The following is a 19,531-nucleotide window of genomic DNA, read 5'->3' as shown; positions in this document are numbered from 1 at the left end:
AAGAATTAGGCGATTTTGTTATTTTCTCGTGTATGTTAACCCACGCATTTTTTAGGTGCCGGAGTTTTGGGGCGAATTTTCTTAGATTCTTCTATAGTAGCGTTTATAACTACTTGGTGAACACTCCAGTGGCCCCGGAAGGGCATTTTCATTGTTTATGAGCATTTTAGGGGTGACGCAACAGGAATTAAGTTATATTTTCATTTTTTTGCATGTGTTAGCCCACAAAGTTTTTAGATGTCGGGTGTTCGGATTGAATTTTCTTGGATTATTCTTTAGTAGAGTCTGTAATGACCTAAGGAATGACTACAGTAGCCCGGAGGGGCTTCTACGACATTTAAGAGCATTTTAAAGGCGACTCAACAGAAATTAGGCAATTTTGTAATTTTTCGTACGTGTTAGCCTATGAATTTTTTAGATGTCATGGGTCCTGATCGAATTTTCTTAGATATTTATTTAATAGTGTCCGCAACGATTTGGGAAATGCATCTAGTAGCCCCGACGGGGCTTCTACGGCATTTAGGAGTATTTTAGGGGCGACGCAACAGAAATTAGGCTAGTTTGTCATTTTTTGTGCATGTTAGCCTACAGATTTTTTAGGTGCCGGGGGTTCAGATTGATTTTTTTTTATTTTTCTTTAGTACCGTCCGTAACGACTTGAGGAATGACTCTAGTAGCGCCGGCGGGGCTTCTATGGCCTTTAGAAACACTTTAGGGGAGACGCAACAGGAAATAGGCAATTTTATCATATTTTCATGTGTGTTAGCCTACGAATTTTTTATGTGTCGGGGGTCCAGGTCAAATTTTCTTGGATTATTCTTTAGTAACATTCGTAACGACCTAGGGAGAGACTCCAGTAGACCTAGCGGGGCTTCTAAAGCGTTTGGGAATATTTTAGGGGTGACACCAATGGAATTAGGCAATTTTGTCATTTTTTCGTATGTGTGCATGGATTTTTTAGGTGTCATGGGTCTGGTTTGAATTTTCTCTGATTATACTTTAGTAGCTTTCGTAATGACCTGGAAAATGACTCAAGTAGCAATGGCGAGACTTCTACAGTATTAAAGAGCATTTTAGGAGCGCCGCATCGGAAATTAGGCGATTTTGTTATTTTTTCGTGTGTTTTAACCCACAGAATTTTTAAGTGCAGGGTTTCAGATCAAATTTTTTTGGATTCTTTTGTAATAGCTTGTGTAACGACTCCAGCCGACCTGACGGGGCTTTTATGGCATTTAGGAGCATTTTAGGGCGATGCAACAGGAATTATGCGATTTTTCGTGTATTTTAGCCCACGAATTTTTAGGCGCAGGGGGTCAGGATTAATTCTTTTTGGATTCTTCTTCAGTAATTTCTGTAACGACCTAGGTAACGACTCTAGTATCCCGACAGATATTCTACGATGTTTAGGAGTATTTTAGGGGCGATGCAACAGAAATTAGGTGATTTTGTTATTTTTCCGCGTGTATTAGCCCACGAATTTTTTAGATGTTAGGTATCCGGATCGGATTTTTTTGAACTTCTGTAGTAGCATCCGTAACGACCTAAGGAACGATTTTAATAGCCCGAGGGTATTTCTACGACGTTGCGAAGCATTTTTGGGGCGACGAAACAGGAATTAGGTGATTTTGTAATTTTTTTTCATGCGTGTTAGTCCACGAATTTTTTAAATGTCGTGAGTTCGGGTTGAATTTTTTTGGATATTTATTTAGTAGATTCCATAATGATCTAGGGAACGACACGAGTAGCTTCGGCGGGGTTTCTACGGTGTTTAGGAGTATTTTAGGGGCGACGCAACAGGAATTAGGCGATTTTATAATTTCTTTTGTGTTTTAGCCCACGAATTTTTAGGGTGCGGGAGGTCCGGGTCAAATATTCTTGGATTCTTCTTCAGTATCTTCTATAACGACATGGAAAATGACTCCAGTAGCCCCCAAGGGGCTTCTATAATGTTAAAGAGCATTTTAGGGGCGATGCAACAGGAATTAAGCGATTTTATCATTTTTTCGTATTTGTGAGCCTACAGATATTTTAGGTGACGGGGGTCTCGATCAAATTTTTTTGGATTCTTCTTTAGTAGGCTACGTAACGATCTTGGGAATGACTCCAGTAACCTCGATGAGGCTTCTACGTCCTTTAGGAGTATTTTAGGGGCGACGTAACAGGAATAAAATGATCTTGTCATTTTTTCGTGTGTGTTAGCTCACAGATTTTTTAGGTGCTGGAGGTCCGGATCGAATTTTTTGGATTCTTCTTTATTAGCGTTCGTAACGATCTAGGGAACGACTCCAATAGCCATGGCGTTTCTTCTACGGTGTTTAGAAGCATTTTAGGGATGATGCAACAAGAATTAGAAGATTTTTTCATTTTTTCGTGTGTGAGCCCACTATTTTTTTGGGTGCCGGGGGTCCGGATTTAATTTTGTTGGATTCTTTTTTAATAGCATCCGCGACTACCTGAGAAACGACTTTAATAGCCTGGCGGCGCTTCTACGGCGTTTAGGAGCATTTTAGGGACGATGCAACAGCAAATAGACGATTTTGTCAGTTTTTTGTATGTGTTAGCCTACAGATTTTTTAGGTGCCGAGGGTCCAAGTCAAATTTTCTTGGATTCTTATTTGTAGCATCCGTAAAGATCTCAGGAACAACTCTAGTAGCCCCAGCGGAGCTCCTACGGAGTTTAGGAATATTTTAGGGGCGACGCAAGAAGATGAGGTGATTTTATCATTTTTTTGCGTGTTAGCCCACTGATTTTTTAGATGCCGGTGGTTTGGATCAAATTTTCTTAGATTCTTATTTAGTAGCCTTTGTAACCACCTGGGGAATGATTCCAGTAGCCCCGACGGGGCTTCAACGGCGTTTAGGAGCATTTTTTGGGTGACGCAACAGAAATTAGATAATTTTTTTATTTTTTCGTTTGTGTTAGCCCACAAATATTTTAGATGCTGGGGTACGGGACAAATTTTCTTGAATTCTTCTTTAGTAGCTTCCATAACGACCTGGGGAATGACTACATCAGCCACAAAGGGATTCTACAGGGTTTAGGAATATTTTAGGGGCGATGCAACAAAAATTAAGCGATTTTGTCATTTTTCATGTGTGTTAATCCCCAGATTTTTTAGATGTAGAGGGTCCGAGTTGAGTTTCTTAGATTCCTCTTTAGTAGCGTCCGTAACTACCTTGGGAACGACTGTAACAGCCCCGATGGGGCTTCTACGACGTTTTAGAGCATTTTAAGGGCGACGCAATAGGAATTAGACAGTTTTCTAATTTTTTGTGTGTGTTAGCCAACAGATTTTTTAAATGCAAGGGGTCTGTGTTGAATTTCTTAGATTCCTTTTTAGTAGTGTTCGTAACGACCTGGTGAACGACTCAAGTAGCTCGGATGAGGCTTCTACGGTGTATAGGAGTATTTTAGGGGCTACGCAACAAGAATTGAGCGATTTTTTCATTTGTTCGTGTACATTAGCCTACCAATTTTTTATGTGTCGGGGGTTCGGATCAAATTCTTTTGGATTCTTCTTTAGTAGCATCCGTAACGAACTAGAAAATGACTCAAATAGCCCCGACGGGGCTTTTACAGCGTTTAGGAGCATTTTGGAGGCGACGCATTTTGTAATATTTTCGTATGTGTTAGCCCACGAATTTTTTAGACGTTGCTGTATGAGTCGAATTTTTTGGATTCTTCTTTAGTAGCATTTGTAACGAACTGGGAACGATTCCAGTAGCCCCGGCGATTCTTATATGGCATTTAGGAGCATTTTAGGGGTGCCACAACATGAATTAGGTAATTTTTTTATTTTTTCGTATGTGTTTGCCGACAGAATTTTTGGGTGCCGGGGGTACGGGTCAAATTTTCTTGGATTCTTCTTTAGTAGCGTCCCTAACGACATGGAAAATGACTCTAGTAGCTCAGTAGGTGTTGTATGAAGTTTAAGAGCATTTTAGGGACAACGAAACAGTAATTAAGCGATTTTCTCATTTTTTTGATGTGTTAGCCCACAAATATTTTAGGTACCGATGATATGAGTTGAATTTTCTTGAATTATTCTTTAGTAGTATCCGTAACGACCTTGGAAAAGACTCCAATAGCCCCGACGGGGCTTCTACGATATTTAGGAGCATTTTAGGACGACGCAACAAGAATTAGGCGATTTTGTCATTTTTTCGTGTGTTAGCCCACTGACTTTTTAGAAGCCGAGGGTTCGGATCAAATTTTCTTGGATTGTTATTTAATAGCCTTTGTTATGATCTGGAAAACCACTCCAGTAGCCCCGGCGGAGCTTCTACGGCGTTTAGGAGCCGCACAAGGTTTACATTTTGACGAACCGACTTCTGGTCAATTTTTTTCTGAAACCTTTATGAAACTCTCCGTAAGTAACCAGGAGATCAGTACTTGTAGCTTCAGCACAATCCACGGCGCATTCATAGCATTTAGGGGCCGCACAAGCGGAATTAAGCGATTTTGTCTTTTTTCGTGTGTTAACCCTTGAATATTTTGATTACCTGACTTCCAATCAATTTTTTTCCATCATCCATTAGATAATTATGAATGGTCCTACAAAATAGGAGTCAAAGAGTTTCGGACGGTCATATTTATAATGTATCAACAGGCTAATATAGATTAAAAATGAGATAATCTAGAATTTCTTTTTTGTAACCTAGAAAGTCCAAAAAAAGAGACGTCGGTTCCCTTCAAAACAATGGTTATCATTTAGTTTGCCATTATGAATGGACCCACAAAATTTGAGGTGAGACATATTTTAGAAAATTCATAAACTTTAACACACAGAAATCTTAGAAAAGGCTTAAAACCTATTTCATGACTCCCAAAATTAAAAAGAGAAAATTTCGTAAATAACCACTATAATAAACTTATTCCTATGATAACCAGACTCATTCCGTTCCAAACCTGGTGAGTCAATCCGAAATTACCTACTGACCAATACTCATCGCTTCACTATGACCGATGCTGCTTTTATAGTCCATAGAACGGTGATTAGATATAAGGACAGCTTCGCCAACTTGGATCGGAAGGAAGGCCTTCGCTTCCCGATCAATTTTTGAGGTCGTATTGTAAGTCAACTTAACTTGATGGCGTGAACATTCACACACAACAGTTCATAGAACTTTTTAACTTTCTCTAAAGACTTCTTTTGTGTCCTGAGATGAAATGTTTCTTCTCTCATACACACTTCATCAATCAATGAACTAAACAAAAAACCACCACTAAAAACCAGGTACCAAAAGTGGGCAAATGTACATATATACAAAGAGAAACATATACAACCACGTGTAGATCCCAAACAAGTTGAGATCGTCTTTATGAATTCTACTTTCTCAGTGCTAATCTCATAACTGTACCACAAAGAACATGAACCTTCTTTTCTTCCAATGCAAAAATTACATTATGCTACTTTTATACATCACAGTTCGCTGTTAATGCCCTTTATTTATACAAATATTTTGTTAAAACTTAAAGAGCAAATGGGAACATATAGAAGCCTGCCAAAAAAGAAAAACAAATGACTACTAGTTGCTCTAACAATGTCATAAACATGCTTCCATAAAAAACCACTACAAGATAAAGCTTTACACTGTTTGCCACAAATACAATTGAAAGAAGAATTAAGAGAGGCTAAGTGAAGAGATGTGAGGAAGCAAAAAAGACTATATAAAGGAAAATTGAGTAAAGAGATGGGGGGAGAAAAAAATGGGTGCACCCCAATTCAAAAGAAAGGGGGGAAAGGCAAAAGCAAAAGATAGTAACTTGGTTCTTCACAAGGGTATAAATTCTTGAACCTAGTAAGGCTCATCGAACGACACCCTCAGAGAACGCGCTAATGTACATGTTTAGCAAGCTGTGAGCTGACCAAGTTTTGGTCAGATTTTTACAAAACGGACGTCGCTTTGCCCAAAAGCGGTTCCACAAGCAGGACACTTGCGATGACGGATCTCTAAATTTCTCTGGATGCATGGATTGCAGAACAGATGATAACATTTTGTGATTACGACCTGCCAAATATTTTAACAACAAAATCAGGGTCAGGGTCGTTTGTAGCTCGTAAATAATTAACCAAACTCTATACCTATAAGAAAAGCCACTTATAAATTTACAAAACCCATATGGCTTAAACTTCATAAATAGACAAGGTTGCTCTAGAGTTTAGATGGAACCAGGGCATATGTAAACCAAATATTCACAAAAAATAAACCCTCCCAGAGAGACGCCTTGCTCTTGCTTTCAACCTTTATTCCTAAATAGAGAAGGGAACCTACCCTTCTTTTTGGTAGGTAATGATATTTTCTAAATGGTAAAACAGCACTAAGACGGCGCGTAAAAGATTACGCAGTGTGAAAATCCCTGATGATCATATCTAACATGGAATCTACATCATTTACGAAGGCCATGTTGCACTAAAAACTAGCAAAGAAATACAAATTTGTTCAAGGTTATTATATTGCCACGTTTGCTTTCAAAAAAGTCAATAGTTTCTGTCCAAATGTCCACCAAATGACCATGGAACCAAGTATCTTTTCTTCCTGAATTCTTCAAATGTTCAACCAGAAACGATTACCACTTCGGAAGAAAAAAAAGAATGCATGAACATACCTCTTTTGGCCGATCAAGACACACTCCACATTTGAGAATAGCCTTGGAATCATTGATTTCATCCTGCAGTCTTTGTACTGCAGCCTCCCCACTTGCAGAAGTTAACTCATCAACAGTATTACTCAACTCCACTAGCTCTTCATCAAGCTTCTTTTTCTCACTCCTAGATTGACAAAATTCATAAAATCTGGAATCTAGGAACTCATAGCAGATGCATGAAAAAAAATATTTTGTTCATGAGCAGGAACATTCTACAACTAGAAATGCATGCACAGGCTAAATTCCAACACACAGCTGAATCATAGGGCTGAATAGACTAAATCAGGACAATTCTAAGAAAGTCACGTGCATTTAGCAATAATTAACCTTAAATATCTACAACAGAAAGATAAAGCCAAGCAACCAGCAGATTGCTTGTTAGCTAACATCCTACAACAGGCATTGGATTAAAGAATACATATCCACATAAGGCTATGTCATTGACATCCAATTTGTAAAATAGCAAATTGAATGTGCATGACAACAAAACTACCTAAGGTTGAAAAGTATATCACCTTTCAGTTACCCGTTCCATCTGAATTTCACCCAGCTTTCTCTGGAGCTGTTCATATTCCTTCTCGGAGGAGGAAGCAGCAGATCTCAACCACTTCAATTCCTTATCAGCATCTCCCAATTCTCGCTTTGCAGTTTCCAGGAGGAGTGCAAGATGTCTATCTTCTTGGGTATAACTTAACGCTTCTGTAATGTGAACTTTCATCTGCAACATAATGATCATGGCTGAGAAAGAACAAATAATTCCAAATTAGACCTTTACATGACAAAAAGAGGTAGAAGGCTACCTGGTCTTCAATTTGAGCTATCCCCGTTTTCAGAGATTCAAGTGATGTTTTAGACTGTTGAAGTTGTGCTGTTAATACCTTCTTCCGGGAGAGAAGTAAGCTTTGTTCCTGCTTTATCTTCACGCTCTCAGAAACTAACTGCATTTAAAATCCAAAAGTGAGTACAAGTCAATTGCATCACTTCCAATTAATAGCCACTGGAATAGGACAGTCATTGCAATCAAGGGAAATGTGATAATAGAGACCTTTATATTATAATCATCCCTCTCCGCCAATTGCTGGAGAAGATGTTGATTCTGTGTCTGCATGTCTTCATAGGCTTGACCAATCGTCTAAAATGTAAATGGATCAGAAGAATGGCAACAGAAAGGAAGTAATGCAATAAATTGTAACAAAAGCAGTCAGGTGAGTACCTCAATCTCAGATATATAGGTTTCAGCCTCCCCTTCTTTTATTTTTATTGCCTCTGTTAGCTCTAAAACACCCCTGCAGTAAAACTTTTATGGTTACAGGATAACAAAAATATATCCAATACATAGAAGAGCATTATAAGATTTTAAATAGATGATGCACACTGGATAAAGCATATATATACATGTCAACATTCAGTTCAAACAATTTTTAAAGTGTGCCAGCAGCAGATATATGAAATAGTCAATAAATTCCACTAAAATAAAAGATCTACATGACCAAATATCTTTTTGATGTGGCATTAAGAAGAACCAAACAAAAGACCTCGTGTTCTTCATTCTCAAGAGGAGTACATCAATAAGATTGTCCTTCCATATAGATCGGTGTGTACTAACCACCATATATCATACAACTAATGAAAAGTCCTCCAGCTAATTTGGTAAAGAACTCAAGACCATGTCACACACAGGTCAGCGTAAATGTTTAATTGAATGCAGGCTCTTTAATATAGATATTGATCAGAAAAGAGTTTTGCAAAGAACTCAGATCTCTGTAAACGAAAAAAAACAAAAAAAACTCAGATCTCCAGTATATCCTCACGACTACTTCCAATAGTATGCCCATATCACTGTTAAAGCCTTAAAAGGATCTCCAAATGACATTCTTCCTCGGCAGGTAAGTCAGAAATTTTTGACAGCTGTCTAAATATATTTTAAACTAGTGCCATTTTCTTTTTTTTGATAAATGCGGTGTCGAAGCCAGCTCATCTCGACTAATTTCACGGTGTACCTGCTACCACTCACCAGCACAAGTACTGGTAACTCAGTCCATCAAAGCTTAGACATATAGGAAGAAATCACCTAATTTTCTTGCCTCTGGTGGGATTTAAACATGAGACCTCATGGTTCTCAAATCTCAACCCACTTCATTGACCGCTAGGTCACAACCTAGGGTGCTTCTACTAGCGTATTTGAAGGATGGATTCAACTTAATGCAAGCACATATTGCAATAACAAACAACCACTACAGAATCAATCAAGATTAAAAGGCGCTGAATAGACTGGCCAATTGTTGTTAGTGCTGCAAGGGGGCACAAGATTCATTTCAAATTAAATTTCTAGACATTCCAGAAAGACGCCAAAAAGATGACACAAAAATGCATCATAAGTTTACAAGCAAGTATCAGAGAAAAGAACCTGTCAGAAGCATCCAGTTCTGCCCTTAGTTCTGCAATTTCTTCCTCAGCAGCAGAAAGCCTCTGCTGACAAGCAGACTCAGCTTCATTAGCAGCTTTCACTCTCAATTCCAAATCATGTTCATTCAAAGCAGCTCTCAAAATTTCAGCTTGCGAGTGAGCTCTTTTCTCTGAATCTCTAATTTCCGATATGTCTCTAGCAAAGAGGTCAAAAATCTCATTGTGAATACAGGAAACAATCAATCAACTGAAAACAAGCTCTCTTTTTTTTTATACCAAGAAATCCCCAACAGCCAGCCAGGGCACTACTCGAAAAAACTCGGTGGATAGCCGGCCCACCCATCTACCCTCTTACAACACTACACGTGGACAGAATGGAAACCAATCTTTGCAACATCCCATATATTTGGTTCTCATATGATCCCATGAAATCATTTCATTACCCACTCCATAATTTACAACATTTCTTGTAAAATTTGACAACCAAATGAACACTAGAACATATAACACACACACACATATATTCACATGTATATATATACATAGACTAATGAGTTGAAACTTCAAGTACACTTGAAATTTATATACATGACCATAAAAATAATTAGAACCTGCAATACTAGTATTTATACGAGTTTAAATCCTAAGAAGTGCAATAAATTAAACTACCTGTTATCATAAATTTGCTGGCCAAACATGTCCAAGAAGATTTCACGTTCCAGGTTGTCCCTCTGCATCTTCTCAGCCTGCACGAAGACTCGGGCACATAACTTTTACTGATAAGGAAAGAACTTGGTAATAAACAGCAAAGGTCTATGCAGAAAAACTTACAAGTTCCTTTAGTGTTCGGATCTCCCCAGTCTGGTGTGCACATTTACCGATCAAGTCTTTGTGCTCATTAGCCTACAGCAATAAGTGTTACACATTTCTGTATTAGAAACGGAATCACTTGAAAAAAATCTGCCTTGGTGTTCTCTAAATTTCAGTTCCCCTTTTTGGGGTTCTCGGGGAGGGGACAAGGAAAACCACAGAGAAGTGGGGTTAATAGTATTGACCTTTTACTAGGGACACCTTGCTGATACCTACCCACCACCACCAAAAAGAAACAAAACAATAGACTCACTGGTGTGGTTGGAAAACATCCTCCATGAGTTTTCAGTGTCCAAACAACACTGGAACCCCATTCTTCCTAGTTCAGAAAATGAATTCCTATTTATTAACAAAGAAGTAATCAGATATAAATTATATTACGGCACCAAGACTCAACCTTTCTTCCTAAAGAAGCTTCCAGTGACTGTCTTTCTTCACGTAAAGAAACAGCTTCTTGAGCTGTCTCCTTCCAACGATTCAACTGAGCTTCCATCATTCCTATTTCTTTTGATAAAGCAGAGCCCATTATCTGAAACTCCTCTTTAATGTCTTTCCTTCCTGCAAAATTCAACCTTCTCTAAGCAGATTATTACATAAATTTTACCAACAAAAAATCAAACTTGACAATACACCAACCTGAATCTTGAATAGCTTCTTCCATTTTGATTTCCAGCTCATTCTTTTCAATTATGAATCTGTGCATGTGATGCTCCAATTCCTCAATCCTTGACTCGGAGTTATCAACTGCTTTCTTTGCTGCATCCACAGCCTCTGCTTTTACAACCAGTTCTTTCTCTCTTCGTCCGATGAAAGACCTGTCAGCCTGAATTTAATATTAAGCAAAGACGACATGCTAGAATACCATCAAAACCACAATTATACATGAAAAGTAATGTAACTTAACCTGAAGAGAGTCTGCCAGAGCTTTGTATCGTTCTGCCTCAGAATTCCAATGGTGAAGTTGATCATTGCGTAAGGTATAAGCACGAGATGAGGACACATATCTATCGTCCTTTAGTTCATTCTATATGGGCAAAAAATCAAAATTTAGCCTCATGACATACGGATGCACTTGACCATATAATTTCAAAAGAAGTTCTAAATTTTAGGAAACTCTTGTTGAAAACCTGAAGATCTTGCAACTGCTTTAACAAATGTAGATTGTCTTCCTGGGCATCTTGAAGCTCAGAGAGGCGATCCTCTTTCAGTATCTGCAATCAAAACCATCATTTATAAATGGTAATCATCACTCAGGTAAGACACCAGGGTGAGTAACAGTCACAGTACCTTTGCCTCTTCTATAGACTCCTTTAGCTCTCGCAAACCTTTTGTTCGGTCTGTATGCTTCTCAGGTGACATACTCCCATTAACTGCACTTGGAATTGTTTCCTGCCCCCCACATGCCACATCTTTCTGCATTTTCAAAGTAACTAGCTTCCTTCTACTATCTTCAAGTTCGGTCATGCTTTCCTCCAGCTCACCTTTCACCATTAGCAATTAACACATATTCAACGGACAGTGGCAGTTGCTCAAAAGACATTAGTCAATAAAGATAATGCACATCCATGTCATCTTATGCCATGTCTTAAGATAAACACTACATCTCCAATTTGGACATCCATTTATCAAACACAAATCAATTTGATATCAAAATTGAACTCCAATTCACAATACTGAATGTACTAAATATCTTACATAAGGTACGTGTAAGAGATGAAAAAAGGGTATCCACATCCATCCCGTCATACACAATAGTTAACGCTAAACATTACAAACCAACTCAGGCAGCCACATACCTATGCCCCAGAATTTAATATTGATGTTGATCTCAAACACAGAACACTGATTGTCTTAAGAGATCTCACTACTGTGTTCATGGAAATAAATGTTGCAAATACCTTCAAGACGTTTTAACTCAGATTGATCTGCTGACTGCCTTTGATTACAAGCTTCAATTTCATTGGCATATTCTTTGTGTTTCAAATGAAGAACATCAATCACTCGATGGAGATAATTAGCCTCTTCTTTCATCATATCATCAATCTTACTGAGAATAATGATAGCATCTGAAAATCTCAATGATAAAATAATCAGATTAGACCTGATGCAAGCACCAAATATTACATAGTAGCATACTAACAAAGTAAATTTTGAAGGCAACAACACTTGCAGCGTAATTAGAGAATAAAGAGGGACGGGGGAAAGTAGGACAATATCAAGGTCTTTCCAGGTTCCCAACCTTCTGCGGATGACTTTCCTTCCAAAAGATGAGCAAAATTTTTGGTTCTAATTCGCTGAGCGTCAATAGCATTTTCCAACGATTTCATCAATTCAAGAGTAGAAGAGTGACGTAGATCAAGAGCTTCTCTGATATTCACAATGGATCCATCATTGGCATTGCCTGGAATGGCGTTGGTTTTCAACACCCTACACAGGAATATCTCCTCCGCAGGACATGATGGAATTAAACCTAAATGTTTTTAGAAATAATCAACGAGTTATTCTCACTACAATGCAAAAGAGCTTTTTCTTTTACATTTAACTTTCAGGATGATACAGAAACCCAAATTCACATATACTTCTAACAGCCAACCTCCAGAATAATCTTGATGATCCAAGCTTTGCAGAGCAATTTGGTCTGCCATACAGCGTGCCCCAAGGATAATCAGATCATCATCTAGCTACATGGAGTTATTAAAAGACCATCAAAACGGCGCAAATCACAAGTTAGGCTATTTCGACCATTCAGACACCAAACTATTCAGATAAGCAAAGAAGTTACCTGATTCCAGATCCGATTTAATGTAACCAAGAAGTCATCATAAGAAGCTTGTTTGTCCCTTAATTCTTTCATTTTGGCTTCAAGATCGTGCAACTTATGCTTCTGTGCATCTAACTGTTGTACTAGTTTCTGATTTTGATACTGGAGAACTGCAGCATCAACCTGCAAAAAAGAGACTCAAACTATCATCCAATTTTAATAAGCTTTTACATTTTTGGAATTCATTCTATACCTACAATTCATCCACATATACAAAGACAATGGAAACGCTCAATAACATTATTTACAAATTAAATATCATGTAATCTGTGCATCAAGAGTTATTTAATTTCTTAAGCAGAAGCAGAGAGCAAAAATTGTAAATCAGGCTAAAAAAGATAATAAAGAACACGATATAAATTTGCAAAAACAAATTCCACCACCGACACAGATAACCTTTTCTTTTTCTTAATGGTGGTGTCCGGACCACCTTGTGCTGCACCGCACCGATACTGATTACTTATCTGCAGCAACAGTGAGAATTTGCTCTTAAAGATTTGCTACTTTACCTTTCTTATATTGAGATCCACTACTCAAAACGAACATATGTTAACCAGTAGTTGTAATTGGTAAATGCAAAAGTGAAAATGGTTCTTCTCTGTGTTACACAAACGGACATATATATGCACTGTGGTATTTTGGCAACAGACCCATCTGAAGGAAACTGAATCCGCGCAAGATTCGGACATTAAAGTCCTTGCCAATTTTATATTTAAATATATTTTTTTGGCAGGTGAGTCATTGTTCGACTTTTCTAGGAAGAATATTTACAAGCTAACCAAGACTAGTCACACTCATCAAAAGATTTAGTAAGTTTTGTGCTGACAAGGAATTGAGTTATGCCCCATCAAAAATCAAAAAATTAACTAAAAAACAAGGCGTTCATACTACCAATTAAAGGAAATAAAAAAGGCATTTAAATAATTAAACGACATCGTGAGCTAAATTTTCCTTAAAAGGTAGATTTTCAAATCAAAATCAACCCGCACCCAAAGGTGTGACCTAGTGGTCAATGAAGTGGGTTGAACACCATGAGGTCTCAGGTTCAAATCCCAACAAAGACAAAACACTAGGTGATCTCTTCCAAACTATTCTAGCCTTGGTGGACAAAGTTGCCTGATACCTATTGCTAGTAAGAGATAGTGGGCACTACGTGGAATTAGTCGAGGTGCACGCAAGCTAGCCCAGACACAATGGTTATCAAAAAAAAAAACTATCCGCAGATTTCCCAAATTTAAAATTCAATATAAACTTTGGGAGGAAAATTTCATATCTAAAGTATGCCCAACCTCACACTTGTTACAACCAAAAAAACATAATCCTTTCTCCTACGTGGACCGTTGTCCACTTCCCTCCTCTACCGACCTTCTAGATAACTATGCCAATCAAAAAAATCATTTATTTACATGGATGACGTACTTAGTTACCTACATATGTTAACATAAAAGAACGAATAGCATAGGAAATAATAGTAACCCTTGTGCTGAACCCACCCCCACTCCCGAGCTACACAAAATCCACACGAGTTGCCCTTCATTAGGAGCGAGAATCTGACAATTAATATCCAGAAATCTCTATGTTAGTCCTTTCCTTTTATCTCCCTCTAAGATTCTCCTATTCATCAATATTTTCTACTCAGAATACTTTGTAAGTTTTTCATATAATGCCTCATATTTTCAACATATAACTAGGGGTGAGCATGGTATGGTAGATACTGAATTACCACACAGAACCAAAAATTTTGATACCATGGTTTTGGTATTATGGTATACATTTTAAATTTTTTTGGTATTCGATATTTATTATAAAAAAATACCAAAATACCGAATATCATACTGAAGTATATAGTTACATAAATAATTCATATATATTATTACAATACTAGCAAATATATAACCTAGTATTAATATAAAACAAAATGTTTAGACGTTGGAACTTTGACTACTCCATCTTGATTGAAATATCTTTTTTGTGCAAATGATTAATAAAGGGAGTTACTTGTACTTTATTTTGATTATATATTTCTACACATGTAATGTGTTGGTGTGATATAATTGAGACGGTTTTTTAAAAAGTTGAAGTCATAATTATCTATTATCCGAGTATATATTAGTCGAAGTTGAACAAATTATAATTACCGACTTACCATACCGCAAAATAGCGAACCAAACTTAAAAATATTGAACCATACCAAATTAATGTATGGTAATGGTATAGTATTTTTAAAAACCGAAATATCGAACTGAAGTTTCAAATAGCATAACATACCATACCATACCACTCCCTATATATAACTTTATTCCTATATATTTGAATTATATTTAGCCGAATCCCCACACCCATTTCCATACCTAGATCTGTAACCCCCCCCCCCCCCCCCCCCCCGAATCTTAAAATTTAGATCATAACGGATCCAACCTCAAAATTTGTACCCATATCGAACACCCACACCTGAGTAACTTAGCTTATTAGCATGTAGTCCTTCATGTTTGTAGCTCCCTCTTCTACTAATATGATGTCTATGAAAGATGATTTGTTTTGAAACACTAAAAAGAGAAAGTTCCTAACTACAATTACTTGCTACAACTCTCTCCTCAAACAAAATTTGGATTGATCCAAAATTAACGTAAATAAAGATGTACAGAGATCTAGCTCCATCCTAAATTTGGCCAAGCCACAAACAAAATCATAATGTCAAACTAGAAGTGAATGACATCCACCTTTGAATGAATTTTAGCAATTCAAGAAACAATTAGGTTCTTAAAATTCAATTGCCTCCGATTGAATTAGGAAATCAAACCTAATCATAGATTTAAAACACCATTCACATACAAAGGCTTTTCTATTGATGAACTTTTCATAATTAATTAAGTTTTATGGTAACTCGTACATCTATTCGATATCATGCACATCCCTAAAAAGTATTATCATTTATTAGCACTGTTTTGGTATTTGACATCAACACTTTATGACACCCATCACGACTCATGACTCCTATAACATCAATTGGCGTTCAAATTCAATTTTAAATGTTGTGTCCTTTTTTCTTTTTCTTTTTTGGTGTGATAACTTACACCTATTCTACCCCTACACCGCAAGAGTCAATAACAGACCTTCCTACTCTACTATGTTTCCTTGCTAACCGAAATCCCCAATCTCAAAATTGGGTGGAGAGCTTCTCAACTGTGACCTTTAATTCAACACCAGGTCTGTTAATTGGACAGCAATGTGTACAAATATTCCCAAATAGAGATGCCATATTTTGTGTAACATCAGCAACCGGTCGGAATAATACAACTTACTAGACAAACTAAAGTATATATGACCAACAAGATAAATGATATTTATAAAGTAGGTCACTTATGGTTATATCATGCTTTCATAGTATAATTTAGATCGTATAAACGACATTATAACTAAGAAAATCTTATCTTAATGATGACATTATTTAAAAGCAGAAAGGATATATATCCTAAATGGTGGTATGTCCTCCAATTTTTCTAAGTTTCATTTCTTCACGTCCAAACTATTGAATGCACTATGTTTTTTAATAGGATCCATACTCACTTAACTACTAATATGACAATTTTTATTTTATGTTTACAATTTCGTTCAACTATTCTGAAGGTTTTACTTTGAAATCTGTTGTGTATCTGGATATGTTTGAGCTCCTCTTAGTGGAACTGATAAAGTTCTCAGAAAATGAAACCATAGGAATCGTCAGTAAGTAGTTGAAGATGCAAGAAAGTCTTTGAAGGATAAAACAAACCAGTACAAATTGGAAGAAAGAAGATAGAACAATATGAAGCAGTAATCCAGCGCTGCAGCTCCAATCAAGAAGACAGAGAATGACTACTGTGTCTGCGCTAAATCAGTTTCAGAAACTGCAAACTGTGTTTCAGACCAGACTGGTCATTGTCAAACATATGTAATGGTGATTCGCATTTTGAGACAAGAAACTTGAGGAGAGTAAGTTTGAGAGAAAAAGGACAACAAAGAACATGCCATGAAAGGAAGAAGCAACAAAAGAAGATCAACTTCCATCAACAGCATCCATCTTTACTTGAAGTTTTTTACATTCTCTTTCTTTAAGACAGAAGAAAATGCAAACTCAATCACTTTGTACCTTTTGCATCTGCTTGACGCCATCAAGGAATCTATTCACTTCAATTTAAAAGAAGGAAAAAAACAGTAGGTAGAATAGTGCAAATTCTCTTTTGGCGATTTGCACCTATTTCCATATTAAGCAACTAGAAAATGATGGTATGAAATAGTTTATAAGCGCATCCACTTAAGATTAAGAATAGTCGCATCTTATAAAAAAGAAGTATGTACAATTAAACAGCGTGTAAGATCCTTTATTAGCTATTACTCTGTTTTACCATACCACATTAACGGATTAACCTAAGACTTCAGTTGTATCTAATTCATCGGAACTTCTTACAACAAAATAATGTGATACATTTTATAATTTTTAAACAGAAATTCACTTCCTGCTGCTAGAATATTAGCAATACATACATTTATATAAATGGTGAGGGGAATTACTAGTATAAACATACCGTCCGTCATTAATAAAATGCCAAAACATTTAAAGTCATAGCAAACAAGAAGGATACACTTTTTGGAAAGCACAACCACGAACGCTCAAAAGGTAGTTCTTTTATAAGGAAAAGAAATGAGTATGTTAGGGATGGATTTTTCTCTCTATCGGGGAATCTTAGAGGGTATTTGGATTAACTTATTTTAAGCTCTTTTTGTGGTGTTAGAAAAAGATTAAAAAATTCCTTTCAGCACTTACTTTTAGTAAGTTAAAAGCCAAAAGTTAGATACTCTCAACTTATGGCTTCTAGCTTATAAGCTATTTTTTAAGAAATCAATCCAAACACCCTCTTAGTAGCTCAGTTGGTTGTCTACCTGAACTTCCACCTTGTCAACGAGGGTTCGATTACCCACCTTGTAATCCCCTCCTCATTTCCTCTTCCCTTACCCCCAATTTTCCAAAAAAAAAAAAGTATGCTCTCTCTCTCTCTCTCTTTTACAGTAGCGACCAGCTTGCGCTGTTCCAATGAATACATGCATCATCTCACCAATATCAGTACAAGTCAACTCTACCCACCTAGGCTAACGGAGATGGGAAAAGATCACTCCTTCCAAGCATGTGTTTTTCATCACTTGCCCTCTACAGCAAACAGTACCCAACAGATCATCATCATCCATACAACAACAACAACAACAACAACAAAAGCATCACCTTGAACAATCTATCCTCAAGAGTCAAGATCACAACTTTATGGCTCATAAACCCCTAATTTACGGTTTTATAGCAAAAAAAACACAAACTTCCCTTCTAATTCAGCCATAAAACTGTAAATTAGTCAGATCAACAAGCCCTTTACATCAAAAATCAAAGCTAAAAATCAACAAAATAAATTTTAAAAAAAAATCAAAAAATTTATATCTCCTTATGCTAAAAGAGATAGAACAGTACATGAAAAGGGTCATTTCTTCTTTCAACTATAGAACCCTAAAACACCTAAGTACAAAAAATTAACTTCAATTACAACAAAACAATAAACATAAAAAAGGGGGCAAATTGAGGGAATTAAAAAAACTAATCTTACAGCTTTGTTATCAGAAGAAGTTTTCGAATGGCGAGCCATGGTCGGTGAGGAGAAAACAGAGTTGAGATGAGGACGCTTCTTCTGAGGTTCATCAGATGCAGCAGCAGAGTTCTCCATTTATATGAATTTCATTAACCCAATTCCAAAAACTTCAAAATTCTCCAAATTCTTGAAATCAAAGCCAAAAAAATCGTGAAAAAAAACCAAGAAAATGGTAAAAATCGATGAAAATAAGAAAACCCAGAAAGGGGAGAAGTGGGGTGAAGCTGTTTAGGGGGGGGGGGTTGAAGAAGAGAAGTTCACTGAAAATGGAGGAACTGTGCGTCTGTGTGTCAATGAGAGAGAAAGCTAAAGTTGGAGAAAACTTTTGTAATATTTGGGGATTTTTTGGGCCTTAAAAGATTTTTTTGGGGCTTTTTTTTTGAAAATTTGAGTAATTTGGGCCTAATTTAATATTTTTCCTAATTTGGAAAATTTCATGAGTAAAATCCTTTGATGATAACTATTTATTAACTTTTATCCTCGTTAACAAAATGCGCGGAAATAATTCTCTAAGTTTATTTAATAGAATTTGGATGAGGATCACTGAATCGAACGCTCTGAGATTCACATAGAATGTGGCAGAAAAAATTGTGTTCACTGCATAAACTACAAATTGAATAGAATTTGTAGTCCAATGCGGTTGAAATTACTAAATTTGCTTTAGGAGGTGATTTAAAATGAGGTATGGATAAGATCGTATATAATTTATCTTTTTCAAATTTTACTAAATAAAATGATGATAAATTTGAACATTTTTTTCTCAAAATATAAACACATGAAGTCATTCTATTTTGTACTGGAGTTATGTTAATAATAAAGATAAATACGAAATGATTTAATAATAGACAAAAAAGATATGAATGAACCAAGAATAAAGTGAAAAAATTTAAACAATTTCAAATAGTAAAGGGACAACATTTGAGTTATAAGCAAGCTTCAAGCTATATTGTTTTGAAAAACTTTTCTATAAATACTTTTTTCAAAAAAAAAATGTGGTTTAAGATTTTGACATAATAAAAGAATTGTTTAATAGAATTTAATCATGATGTTATTAAATTACCATTTATGTCCTCTCAAATTTCCTATATCTCTCATAAGAAGATTTTTATTATCATTTCT

At 36.4% G+C, this 19,531-nt stretch overlaps 1 protein-coding gene across 1 annotated transcript; it reads right to left on the bottom strand.

The window, feature by feature from the left end:
- Nucleotides 1-5,535: 5,535 nt before the first annotated feature.
- Nucleotides 5,536-18,766, bottom strand: LOC129887813 (E3 ubiquitin-protein ligase BRE1-like 2). The gene is made up of 19 exons (XM_055963043.1): nucleotides 18,371-18,766; nucleotides 12,708-12,869; nucleotides 12,519-12,606; nucleotides 12,165-12,395; nucleotides 11,824-11,991; nucleotides 11,213-11,406; nucleotides 11,053-11,136; nucleotides 10,830-10,949; nucleotides 10,562-10,748; nucleotides 10,323-10,483; nucleotides 9,887-9,958; nucleotides 9,725-9,801; nucleotides 9,057-9,251; nucleotides 7,863-7,935; nucleotides 7,695-7,781; nucleotides 7,450-7,587; nucleotides 7,165-7,367; nucleotides 6,611-6,773; nucleotides 5,536-6,012 (listed from the first exon to the last, which is right to left on the bottom strand). Exons 1-19 carry the CDS (start codon nucleotides 18,485-18,487, stop codon nucleotides 5,881-5,883), a joined length of 2,652 nt encoding a protein of 883 aa, XP_055819018.1. The 5' UTR covers nucleotides 18,488-18,766; the 3' UTR covers nucleotides 5,536-5,880.
- Nucleotides 18,767-19,531: the final 765 nt, after the last annotated feature.

The sequence above is a fragment of the Solanum dulcamara genome, chromosome 4 (assembly GCF_947179165.1).
Source record: "Solanum dulcamara chromosome 4, daSolDulc1.2, whole genome shotgun sequence".
NCBI lineage: Eukaryota > Viridiplantae > Streptophyta > Magnoliopsida > Solanales > Solanaceae > Solanum > Solanum dulcamara.
Note: the sequence above shows the minus strand (reverse complement) of the source record. Positions and strands in the feature narration are given on the sequence as shown.